The 13,402-nt window shown below is 39.0% G+C and overlaps 1 protein-coding gene across 1 annotated transcript in view; it reads left to right on the top strand.

The window, feature by feature from the left end:
• rhag (Rh associated glycoprotein) overlaps positions 1-12,963 on the top strand; it is a 33,150-nt gene extending 20,187 nt beyond the window's left edge. The window contains exons 4-10 of the mRNA XM_060917899.1: positions 294-441; positions 1,733-1,899; positions 4,480-4,617; positions 4,821-4,942; positions 7,337-7,410; positions 10,069-10,142; positions 12,226-12,963. Coding sequence (XP_060773882.1) covers positions 294-441; positions 1,733-1,899; positions 4,480-4,617; positions 4,821-4,942; positions 7,337-7,410; positions 10,069-10,142; positions 12,226-12,297 — 795 coding nt within the window. The 3' untranslated portion in view covers positions 12,298-12,963. The remainder of the gene's footprint in view (positions 1-293; positions 442-1,732; positions 1,900-4,479; positions 4,618-4,820; positions 4,943-7,336; positions 7,411-10,068; positions 10,143-12,225) is intronic.
• The last annotated feature ends 439 nt before the right edge of the window (positions 12,964-13,402 follow it).

The raw sequence follows: 13,402 nt of genomic DNA, 5'->3' as shown, positions 1-13,402 counted from the left end.
ATATAGTTTGCAATAAGAAATAATATATTTTCACTTTCTAAGATTTCATTTTGTGGTGCAGTCATTAAGAAACCAAATTTACATGGACCAAAATTTGAATTTATTTTTAGGCTGTGTATTTTTATGCAAAATTTGATTGAATATGCAGTAGTACTGAAATAACTATGCATTAATTTCATTTAATTTCATTCTTTTTTATAATTGAGAAAGACATGATTTACAATGCTGTAGAGGTACAAAAGGATAATACAAATACTATGTAGAGTCATGTAGAAATGTTTCTTTGTGTCCAGGCATCTGATATTGGTGCTTCCATGACCATCCATGCTTTTGGAGCTTACTTTGGTCTTGCTGTTACTCGTATACTTTATCGCCCAGGACTTCATGAAGGCCACAACAATGAGGGATCTGTTTATCACTCTGATCTGTTTGCAATGATTGGTACATCTACATCATACATTTATGCAACCACAATTTGTGTTCCATGGCCAGTGGATGACTATATTTACATTACAAAGTCTGTTTTATGTTCTCCTACATATATATTGCTATAAATATGTGTAGTTTGTCAATGTAGAAATATACATATAAAAAGGTATGGTAATGTACAGTATATTCCCTAATGTTATGTCCATGCCTATTATTATGCATATATATGAATTCATAAGAAAATATAACACTGAATATATTAGAGAGCTTTATACAGACAGGTGACACAAATTAAAGGAAAAAACAAATATCAAGTGTCTTAGTAAAGTGTTGAGCTGCTAAAACAGCTTCACTACACCATGGCATTGATTCTATGAGTCTCTGGAGATGTACTGAAGAGATGAAGACCATTCTCCAAAAGATATTCCCTCAGTTGGTATTTTGATGATAATGATAATAGTGGAGAGCATTGTATAACATGTCATTCTCAGAGATGTTCAGTTGGGTTGAGATCTGGTGGCTGTGAAAGCCATAGCATATTGCATATGGCATATGGGTGTAGCGCCGATCTCCATTTCCATAGCCCTCGGCCTCTCGCTTAGGGTTACAGTGGGGGGCTAGTCCTCTGGTAACCACAAGAGTTTGACTTCCCCACTCTCATTTGTATTGCAGCATGCCTTGCCAGACGGTAGTAGGTATCATTTTTATGATGGTCTTTGGTATGACCCGACCGCGAGTAGAACTCACAATCTCCCAGTTGAGAGGCGGACATGCTAACTTGTGGTCCATAGCGCATTATTTACTTTATTTTCATCCTCATCAAACCATTTAGTCAGCCGTAGTGCCCTGTAAATATGGGCGGGGTCATCCTGGAAGAGACTACACCCATCAGAATAGAAAAGTTTTATGACATATTCTTCATATACATACATCTGTATATTCATCAATTACATCATGATAGATATATGATAGCTATGTATGTATGTGTGTATGCATGTATGTATGAATATTTATATGAATAGATATATTCATCATCTACATGATGGAAATCATGTAATGTAAAGACAAGATTCTGTGTATTGATCCCCAGCATTTATATTCCCAAGGAATGTGGAAGATTAGGTAGAATATGTACAGTATATGCATATTTTGAATACCATAGTGTTTTCCTTTATATAACGATATTTTAATTTTGTGATCCTTGCATAATTTTAGAAATCATTTATTCTTTCATTCATCATTCAACAAAACAGGCTTATTGGATAAAATTGTGTGAATGTGTTGTATTTTTTCCTATCTGTAGGTACTGTGTATCTGTGGATGTTCTGGCCAAGTTTTAACTCTGCTATTGCCGACCCTGGACCTCCACAGCTCACTGCCATCATTAATACTTATTTCTCTCTGGCTGCCTGTGCGCTTGCTGCCTATGCTACCTCCAGCCTGGTAGAGGAGAAAGGCAAACTAGATATGGTGAGACAAACCAGAAATCTCGTCATTTTGGTGATCAGTTATAATAAAATAAATCCTAAACGAAAATTATTAAATATAATGCTGTTGAACAAGATGGGATAAAACTTCTGTTCATCTGAACTGAATTCTTCATTGCCAAACAGCATTTTTCTGTATTGTCAAGAAATTAAGCCTGAAACGTCTATGCATTATTATTGACCTACCTTGTCAATTTGACAGTTAGATGTGTCCTAAACAGCTCAACAAAACTAGATGGAAAAATGAAGGCACGACATGAAAAATACTATGTCACACAAGTGTGAGTTAAGTGCTTGGATCCACTTAAAACACACACACACACACACACACACACACACACACACACACACACACACACACACACACACACACACACACACACACACAAAGGTGCTGATTATAGTGTAATTGTACCTACAGAATTCTTTGGGGCTCCCTGTGGGATAGTCATACATTGTACTTTGGCAATGTTCCTAAAGAATATGTACGCATAATTTTGCAGAAGAAAATGGCAGCACAATGATGGCAATGTCTTCTACAAATGTATTTTGTGCAAAGCTATAATTATAATCACAGTAAAATGTAATGTCCTTACAAAATAGTAAGAGCTAGAACATTTAACTATTTTTCAAACTAGTTATGTAACCAACAAAACTCAGACAATCAATAAACAATAAAACACAAATAGCCTGGTTATAACTTCCTGATAATAACTATTAATCCTTGGGGTGATTCAGTATATCATACATTGAAACTGGCTTTCATTCCTGGACAGAATTCATCTTTGTTTTCCCACATCGGCATGAGCAATCATAATGACAATTACCCAGTTATATAACCAAATTAGAGCATCATCTTTAGTCTTTCATAGCTTGGTTGCCAGCTTAGTTGACTACTATTTATTTAATATCAGTCATCAACGAAGCTGGCAACCAATTTATTTAAACATCAGGTTTACTTTCATGCCATTACTGTTAGGCTTGTTATGCTAAATAACTAACATATTGTAGCATGTAAGCTACATGTCTAGCTAATTGACTAGAAGAAGAAGAAGCCTTTATTTGTTACACATACACTCAAGCACAGATTTAAGCAAAGAGTGAAATTTAACCTCTGCATTTAACCCATCTGAAGCAGTGAACGTACACACATGCACACACAAGTGAGCAATGAGCACACACACATACCCAGACCAGTGAGCAGCTATGCTCCAGCGCCCAGGGAGCAGTTGTGTGTTAGGTGCCTTGCTCAAGGGTACTTCAGCCCAACCTCAGGTCATGGTTGCCCCACATTAACCTAACCGCATGTCTTTGAACTGTGGGGGAAACCGGAGCACCCAGAGGAAACCCACGCAGACATGGGGAGAATATGCAAACTGACCAATTGCTGCTAGCCCACCAAAACATCTAAGGCCAAGTAAACTATATGAATAAATGAACTATACAGCCCTGTGATAATCTGGCAACTTGTCCAGGGTGTACCCCGCCTCTCGCCCATAGTCAGTTGGGATAGGCTCCAGCTTGCCCACGACCCTGCACAGAATAAGCGGTTATGGATAATGGATGGATGGATAAACTGTACAAAACTAATAATGAACCTATCTTTTTCAGCTTGTTTCTTCTCATTCTCCACTGAAGGTCACATCATTGTTGCTATTGTGAAGTTGCTAACACAATGCTGCCATTATGTGCATCAATGTTTCATAGAACAAAAATATATAGACTACTGGAATTTAGTACAATAGATTTGTACTTATTCAGTATTTTCAGCCATTCTGATACAATCATTGAAAGGTTTGTGTATTATTATACATTTGTTATTTACCTTGCTGGTTTACATGACATGCCTTGGGCTGGCCCTGTACTGGGACTGGAGTTTCCCCAACATTGTGACTAGCAAAATAACTACCAATGCCTGGTGCTAGTTTGCTTGCGAGCTAATGATAATGAAAATTGGATTTTATGTAATGTCTCAACAAACATATCAAAACAAACCTTTATCATTGTCAGATGGTCTTTAACAGGTGGTATACATGGTGATTAGAGTCTGTCGGCTTCCCTGCTTTCATTAGAAAGCCATGGACTAATGGTTAGAGAAACATCTTTGAGACCAAAAGGTTGCTGGTTTAATTCCCTGGACCAGCAGGACTGGCTAAAGTGCCCTTGAGTGAGGCACCTAATCCCCAACTGCTCCAGCAAGAGTGGTGGCATACTAGCCAAAGAAAAGCTGATGATGTGATCATCAGTTTGAGTGGTGCCCAACTGAAAACAAAACTAGATGCCAGAGAAAACTGTGATAACTAGAAGCCTCAGTTTTAAAATGATGTCATGTGCTTGAATTACTTGCATGCTTCTGGTGCAAAATCTCATAAATCTCTGTCTGACATTATCATGAATATATCATATTTACGTGCTTAATCATATTTCTTAATATTATATCACAACAGAAACTATTAGAGGGAAAATTACTTTTTAAAACAGGATTACAAGTAATAATAAGACGGAATAACAGCACCCTACCAAAGAAAATCTGAGGGTTAAACATAACAAATTTCTTTCACAGGTTCACATACAGAATGCAACCCTGGCTGGTGGAGTTGCCGTGGGAACGTGTGCTGATATGGCCATTGCACCGTTTGGAGCCATGCTGATCGGCGTCATTGCTGGAATCATCTCTACTCTCGGCTTCAAATTCCTCACCGTAAGCACCCAAATACACATACACAATTCATCCTGTAGAAACAACAGCATAAAGAACTGATTAATATTTTTCGAATGTTAACATGTAGTACACAGAGTTCATAGTAACATGTAGTAAACCATAAAACGCTAACTTAGTCATGAGTTATAACAATATAATTATTAGTACTTTCTTTGTTGTTCTCTTGTTTATTTTATCTGTAGCCCATCCTTGCATCAAGCTTGGGAATTCAGGATACATGTGGAGTGCATAACCTTCATGGCATGCCTGGGATTTTGGGTGGTCTAGCTGGGATTGTAGCAGCAGCACTGGGCAAAAAAGAAAAGTAAGACTGACATAGAAACACACACAGTGTTTTCCAAACTATAAGATGCATTGAAACAGGAAATAGAACAGTTCTAAGTAAGAACATGGATAGAAATGAGTATTGCTGGAGATAGCACATAGCTAGTGTGACTATTACTGAATTAATACCAGTTCCTCATTTTGATGTAATTATTCTCTCAGAACAAAGGAGAGTACAGCCCACCCTCTTGTAGTCTCTTGGGCCTTGTAATAAACTGCTGCCTCGATTAGTCAAATTCCACCTTCATATTTCCCAATGTTCTTTCCCATTTAATTTTTTTTTTCCCACCAAGCTAATTTTATCACTTGTGGTCAGACCAATTCTGACTTGCTATAGCCTAAATGAGATTTGCACTTGAAATCATTTGTCCTGTTTCTTGTGTTTAACAGTGAAATTAAAGATGATAGAAAAAAAACAAAGACTGAAAGGCAGAAACAAAAACAGGAAGAGAATGAATGAATGAATGAATGAATGAATGAATGAATGAATGAACCCTTTATTATCACTGTTACCAGTGAAATTGACCATCAACCTGTCCTTACAGAGGGGGAACAGGACAGGAAGACAGGGATAAAAGAAAAAGAAACACAGTAGTAACATGAGGAAAGATGAGGGGGAAAAAAGAACACCCCCCCCCCACTATGCTCCTATCAGGAGTACAGTGTGGGAGCATTTAAAAAACCTCCACACATAGCACACAATAACATAAGTACACTTTAAAACACGGGACTTGAGGGGGGAAAGGGGGGAAAGGAGGGGGCAATCAGGGGTGGGGGGTAAGGGGGGAGGGGTAAGGGGATAGGAGGGGAGGGGAGGAGGTAGAGGTAACCCAGCGCAAGCAAGCAGCCGTCCGCTCCTGCAGCCATTACGGCGCTGGTCACTCACCCGCTTGTCACACTGGGGATGAAAAACGGCAACTGCAGAAAATTGGGGAAGGAATGCGAAGAATGCGAGAGTGTCTCCCAGCAGTGACCTTCTGGGGGAAATGTTGTTCCAGCAACGGCCTTGATCAAGGCCGGTGCTGTTCAGGGAGCCGAATGTCGATAAAATAGAGATTGTTTGGTCTTTCGAACAGACGCAGTCTTTACACGTCCACACCACTCGTCCATATCTGTCCATTTCGTCCATTCTGTTCAATTCAATTTGGTCTCCGAAATACTTATTCCTTGCAAAGCCAAAAGCGTCTCCAAGATGACAACCATGTTGTGGTTCAAGTTCTAATAGCCACAGTCTAAGTGCCGACAGCTTTGCCCACCGCTTCAATCATATTGGGCAGCTTTGTGGGGCTTTGAACAGCTGTCACCATTGTCTGATTTCCTCAATATACCAGGGCAATGCCTAATCCAATCAGCAAAAGTCCGATAATCATGGTTCCGAATAGGTAGATATCTTCCATGTCCTCCACAGATGTTCTGGCAGGACAGGTGGGTTCCCCCGAACCCAGGCTTTCTCGTTGAGAAAACTGTGTCAATTTCGTTAGGAGACCAGTTTATCAAATCCATGCTTTTTTAGTTTAGAAATTCAAGGCAGAGAGAGTCTCTCAAAAAAAAAAAGTATAGGCAGATGAGACGAAACAAAGAGCACAAGCAGGAAAAAAAGGAGAGGAGAGCAGAGAAATGCGACCGCCTTCCGTGAGAGCACGGAGAGAAAAAAAAAGATCAATGTTATATATACAACTGTAGACAGATTAAAAGCGTATACACACTGCATCCTGTGCTCACAGGAGGCAGAAACAGACACATGTTTTCGGACCAAAATTACGTTAAAATCCCACTGCACCAGTGGATTTTATATTCCACATGTCAGTCTGTCCACACCAGTATACCACGTTCATTTATGACCACAAAACAGAACACAAGCCTTTTAAAAATGGCTTGCACCAAACTAAAATGGTAATGCATTAACAAGCATTAATAAGGAACTATTCTTGCACCAACATGAAACTAGAGCCCCAGGACTCCACAAAACAGGACTCCACTGCTCTAGGGCAATATTAACAGGACAAGCACTACTATTTTAGGTGGCAGAAGTGAAATGAATTAAGAGAGAGAATGATTAACCAGAACAGGAAATAAAGACTAAATATGGAAATTTGGAAACAAAAAAATTGTCAAATGGACATACAGTATTTGCTAAAAGAATCCAGATCATAGTGGTAGTTGTTAGCAATAGGGTGATGGTTGTGGATCATATAAAATAGCATTTATCTCTAATACATGCAGTGAACTTAACTGATTGATATTGCTGCTGTTGATCAGTAATGTGTTTATAGTTTTAATATAGTCAGAATTGGTCTCTCTCTCTCTCATTGCGCTTGTGTTTGTATATTAGCATTTATCATTGTGTATGTATCTCTTCATTTTATATCTTTAGAATTAGTCCTGGTCATCAGGCTGCTGCTTTAGCTTCATCTCTTGGTTTCGCCTTGGTTGGAGGAACCACCACAGGTGCGTACTTTTACATCTTTATCTGTCTTCATAACCACCGTTAAAAATCTAAAAACTGAAGTAGTGATGGAAACATAGAATATGTCTGTCATTCAGTGTTCACACATTTTCCGCTATCACTAACACAGTAGGAATCAGAGGACATGAATTTACACTGAACAATTATAGCACATAAAAGCTATTACATGTTTAAGATTGTTTACACAAAACTGAGCTCATGTTCTGTTAAAAGGGCCAAATTTAGAACGCACCCAACTTCCCCACACTCCAAATGTAGCTGATCAGACAGAACATGTTTGATGTCTACGGTCTACAACTAGAGCGGCGGCTACAATTATCGACACCTTAATGATCTTTTGGCCATTGCAAAAGTTAAAAAAAAAAAAGACTTTTTCAATACATAAATTGTGCCTGAATAGAGATCATGAAATATCGGTGAATTTGATAAGTAAAAACATGCCCATGATCTTTCCACCATACTTACTGGCGATGATAACATCTGGGTTTTTCTCAACTTGCTGATCATGCTGAAAAAATTCCATCTCAGGTAATGAGCTGTGTCATCAGACACCAAGATCAAAGGGCAAGGGGGGTCTTCGGGTTGATTAATTAACCAATAATAACCATTGTAACTGAAACTCACCTTTGTAAAATTGTCTTTTATTGGTAAATCTGAAAAGGTGTCGATAATTATGGACTGTCGATAATTGTAGCTGCCGCTCTAGTTTTGCACTGGAGCTACAAGACTAATGTAAACATGCAAACAAGATGAGCTTAGACACTCTAGGTTAGCTTCGTGCAAACTACACTTTTCATCACTGCTTCAGTTCAAACGGCTTTCCAGAAACAGTAGTTGAAGTCATATTAGCTGAAGAATTTTGGGTGATAATATAGTTCCATTTTGATATGTATATTCACAAGGACGTATTCTGTAACTTTGTGAAACCACAACTGTTTGATGATCTCAAATGCATTAAGGGGGAAAGAAATTGCACAAAGGCTCATTGATTCGCATGGGGTGTGAAGGCTAGCCCATATAGTCCAATCCCACAGAAGAGCTACTGTAGCATAAACTGCTGAAAATGTTAATGCTGACATCTTTCTGTTTTAGCCAGCATTAACTTTTTCACCAGTTTGTTCAACAGGAGCTCTTCTGTGGGATAGAAGAAGAAGAAGAAGAAGAAGAAGAAGAAGAAGAACACCAACAACTTTATTCATCACACACTTGTGAAATTCCTCTCTGCATTTAACCCATCTGAAGCAGTGAACACACACATATGCACACACACGTGAGCAATGAGCACACACATACCCAGAGCAGTGGGCAGCCATGCTAACAGCGCCCGGGGAGCAGTTAGGAGTTAGGTGCCTCACTCAAGGGCACCTCAGCCCAAGGCTGTCCCATAATAATAATAATAATTATTATTATTATTATTATTATTATTATTATTATTATTATTTCAATTTATATAGTGCCTTTCACAAAACCCAAGGTCACTTTACAATTATGGGGGGAAAAAAAAGTCCACCAAATAAAGGTCAGGATGTCATTCCAATGGTGTAGCAGCCACAGTCCCACCAAAAGGCATACAAAAACAAGTCCCACACTGCCTGCACAGCCACCGTGATGCCACCGGGCAACATCATTCGGAACACTGCACCATGGATCCACAAAGCGGGCACAGACGCACTGCCATGCAGAGTGCTGGTATGTCCCAAACCGCCAAGCGCTAAAGCACTGCTGTACAGAGTGCTGAACAACTACGATGTTAAAATGAGCAACGAGCTCACTGCAGTCCATAGCTAGGAGCACAGGCATCACCCATGGCGAACCAAGGCCTGGAGGGAACCGACGCCCAAAACTGGGTCCGGAGCTACACCACAACCAGCGGACAAAACATTCAAACGAAAACAAACAAGAAAAAGCTCTGGTGAGAACCAGCAGCCAGAATGCACACCTAATTGCATGCCTTTGAACTGTGGGGGAAACCCATGCAGACACAGGGAGAACATGCAAACTCCACACAGAAAGGCTCCTGCTGGCTGCTGGGCTTGAACCCAGAACCTTCTTGCCATGAGGCAACTGGGCTAACCATATACACCATTGTGGCCTTGGTACCCCCATGACCCTGTCGCCAGTTCATCAGTTGTCCTTCTTTGGACAACGTTTGGTAGGTACTAACTACTGCATACTGGGAACACCCCACAAGACCTGACGTTTTGGAGATGCTCAGACCCAGTCATTTCGCCATCACAATTTGGTCCTTGTCAAAGTCACTCAGATCCTTACACTTGCCCATTTTTTTCTGCTTCAAACACATCAACTTCAAGAACTGACTGTTCTCTTGCTGCCTAACATATCCCACCCATTTGCATATGCCATTGTAATGAGATCATCAATGTTATTCAATTCACCTGTCAGTGGTTTTAATTTTATGATTGATTGGGGTGTGTGTACACACACACACATCAATGACTGTTATATGTGTGTTAAATGTTATATGGTGTGTGTGTGTGTGTGTGTGTGTGTGTGTGTGTGTGTGAGAGAGAGAGAGAGAGAGAGAGAGAGAGAGAGAGAGCTAGCTGTGTGTCATCTTCTGTACCTGAGGAGAAGGGTGCAATGCTAAAAAATTCACATGATTTGATTTGGTGCTACAGGTTTTTTACTAAAGCTGCAAATCTGGGGACAGCCACCTGATCAGAACTGCTTTGACGACTCTCTCTATTGGGAGGTGAGAACATTGTAAACTGACTGGTCCTTGTAAATATGAATAAGAAAGGTGATGTAAGTGATGGCCTGTTGTTCTCAAAACCATGTGGGTTTCTTCTGGATTCTCAGGTCTTCTCCCAGCTACAAAAAAAAAAAAAACAAGCCATTAGGTAGATTGGCTGCTTTAAATTGCCCCTAGGTGTGAGTGAATGTGTGAATGTATGTCCAGGGTGTACTCCTGCCTTTCACCGAGGGCCATATTTACTAAGCAGGGCAAATTAGTGTGAGGTTCCAATTAATTTTTTTTTAAAGGTGCACATAGGAGTAGCCAGTACTGTGGGTGATCTACTAACAACATGCATATTAATGAACGCACGGACAGTCAGTTCATTTTAATAATGATCAATGCAATCTACTAAGAGCAACACAAATTAAAGTAGGGATGCAAACAGGTACAAAATAACGTGCCTTGACAATCAATATGTTCTGATAATGTCTTCCAAATAAAGTAACACAAGTGGAGAAATTTCTCTCCCTGTACACACTCCTCTTTTTTTATACCTCGTTCCTGAACATAGAGTAGTTATATTTTGAAGAGAAAATATTAATCTAAGCCAACAAAAAATTATTCTGTGCATGCTCAATTCTGCCTGCAGGCTCTCTCAACATCTTGATGTCAAGTGCAAATTAAGGCATGCTTTTTTCAGCGTTAAATAATGGCGCAATTAGTAGAAAATTGACTACCACAAACCTTTGTAAATCATGTTGTGTGATTTATTTAAATACTCTCCAACGCCAAATTTTGCAGTCTAAAAGGAAACCTCCTCACATATGCAGTGAGGTCAAGCACAAAAATAACTTTGCCCATGCCTTTCCATTGATAACTTTTCACTGTGTGTCTTTAGTAAATCTTGATAGTAAATTTTTAACATCAAAAGAAGGTTTTTACTGGCACAGATCATTAGTATATGTGGCTCCTGGTGTTCCTGGGATAAGTTCCAGATCCACTGCAACCCTGACCAGGATAAATTGGTTATTGAAAATTAATGAACAAGTGTTGCCAGGCAAAACAAGCCTCGCCCAGCAGCACTTATTTTATACCTATATGTTGATAATGGTAATATTTCTCAATCATCAACTGTCAGGTTATAGTCTTATGAAAATCCATGACCTTGAGTTTGACATTTCAAAGTCATTCAAGGTCAAAGGTCATGGCAGCAACTGAAAGCCCATATGGGACTTCTTATATGTTGATAATGGCAAACATCTGGCTATCAAGAACCATTTTAAAGTTATAGCCCTTTGAAAACCCATGACCTTAAGTGTGACCTTTCAAGGTCACTCAAGGTCATATATCATGGTGCCAAATGAAAGCCCATATGGCACTTCCTATAAGTTGATAATGGTAAATATCTGTCTACCATTAACTGTTTTCAAGTTACAGCCCTCTGAAAATCTGTGACCTTGAGTTTGGCCTTTCAAGGTCACTCAAGGTCAAAGATCATGATGCCAAATGAAATCCCATATGGGAGTTCCTATATGCGCATAATAGTAAACATTTGTATATCAGCAATTGTTTTTGAGTTATAATGGAAAAGATGTTATTTTGACCGAAAGGTTGACCTTTCCGGTGACCTTGACTCGATTACCCCCAAAATTTATTCAGGTAATCTATGGACCATTGCACACCTACCTTGAAAATTTGAAGTCCATCGGTGTAACTGTCTAGACGCTATATTGTTAACAGACAGACACACAAACAAACCGCACTGATTACAGTACCTTGCTCCACTTACTCCATCGCAGGCAAGGTAATAAATGAATGAATGAATGAATGAATGAATGAATTAAATATCTTTTAAGCATCCCTTGTAATCAGCATTTTACTATATCAATGATCAATGATTATCAGAAAGGCATGATAGATTGTAGATGTTAAAATGAATGTTACATTTGTATCACTATCCATCTAAGCAGTAGGAACAGAATACTTCTAAGAAGAAAACACTGCAGGATTTATTTATCCTTATTCTGTTATTAACTATTTATTAATTTGATGAGGGTTTTTTGTTGTTGTTTTTATTTTGTTTTTTTTTTATCTGCAGGTACCTGAGGATGAGGAGGTCGGAGAAAGTCTTACTCATGCTGATCACTCTAAGAACAAAGCAGAGGCTTAAAACTCTGACTTGGAGCTCTTCATGCATAACTCAAATCCAAAATCCAAAATCAACTCAGGGAACTTGAACAATATTAGTTATTTGAAACAGCTCGAACAAGTCCTAATCTCCAAAGCAGTTTACAATCTCGTCTATGTGTACAAGGACATTTTAGAATATTTCCCCATATTACTGGGAATCAAATGACTAGGCAACCCATTGAAACACTGATGATCTATACCAGACTGTCTCTAATTGGTAAACACATCAACATCAATTGGAGCTTGGTTACATCAACTCTGGTCAACTTTCTAAATAAATGATTGAGTATGCTTTCATGACTGTCATGGATTGATGCCTGTTGTCCATCAACAAACTGTCAGGAATGTAATAACTAAAGGTCCATTTTTGATGGATACCAAAATGTCCTTGTGCACATCACCTAATCAGAACTCAATCTCAGAACTGGGCAGTTGACGATTAAGAATTTTGCTCATGAGTCCGACCATGGATCTTTTGAGATCCCAGGATTTGAGCTAGTCACTAGTGCAGAACTCTAACAAATGAGCAACGACTGTTCAGTCATTAACACATACACACATCTGTCCTTGCATTCTTTCACTATACATTGCCTTGCAAAAGTATTCATCCCCCTTGATGTTTGTCTTGTTTTGTTGCATTACAAGCTGGAATTAAAATGGATATTTGGAGGGTTAGCACCATTTGATTTACACAACATGCCTATCACTTTAAAGGTGCACATTGTTGTTTTATTGTGACACAAACAATAATTAAGATGAAAAAACAGAAATCTGGAGTGTGCATAGGTATTCACCCCCTTTCGTATGAAACCCCTAAATAAGAGCTGCTCCAACCAATTCACTTCATAAGTCACAATTAGTTGATTAAGATCCACCTGTGTGCAAAGTGTCACATGATCTGTCACATGATGTCTGTTTTTTCACCTTAATTATTGATTGTGTCACAATAAAACAACAATGTGCACCTTTAAAGTGGTAGGCATGTTGTGTATTAATCAAATGGTGCTAACCCCCCAAAAATCCATTTTAATTCCAGCTTGTAATGCAACAAAACAGGACAAGCACCAAGGGGGATGAATACTTTT

The sequence above is a fragment of the Neoarius graeffei genome, chromosome 3 (assembly GCF_027579695.1).
Source record: "Neoarius graeffei isolate fNeoGra1 chromosome 3, fNeoGra1.pri, whole genome shotgun sequence".
NCBI classification, from domain to species: domain Eukaryota; kingdom Metazoa; phylum Chordata; class Actinopteri; order Siluriformes; family Ariidae; genus Neoarius; species Neoarius graeffei.
The sequence above is the reverse complement of the archived record's forward strand: the minus strand, read 5'-3'. Positions and strand labels throughout refer to the sequence as shown.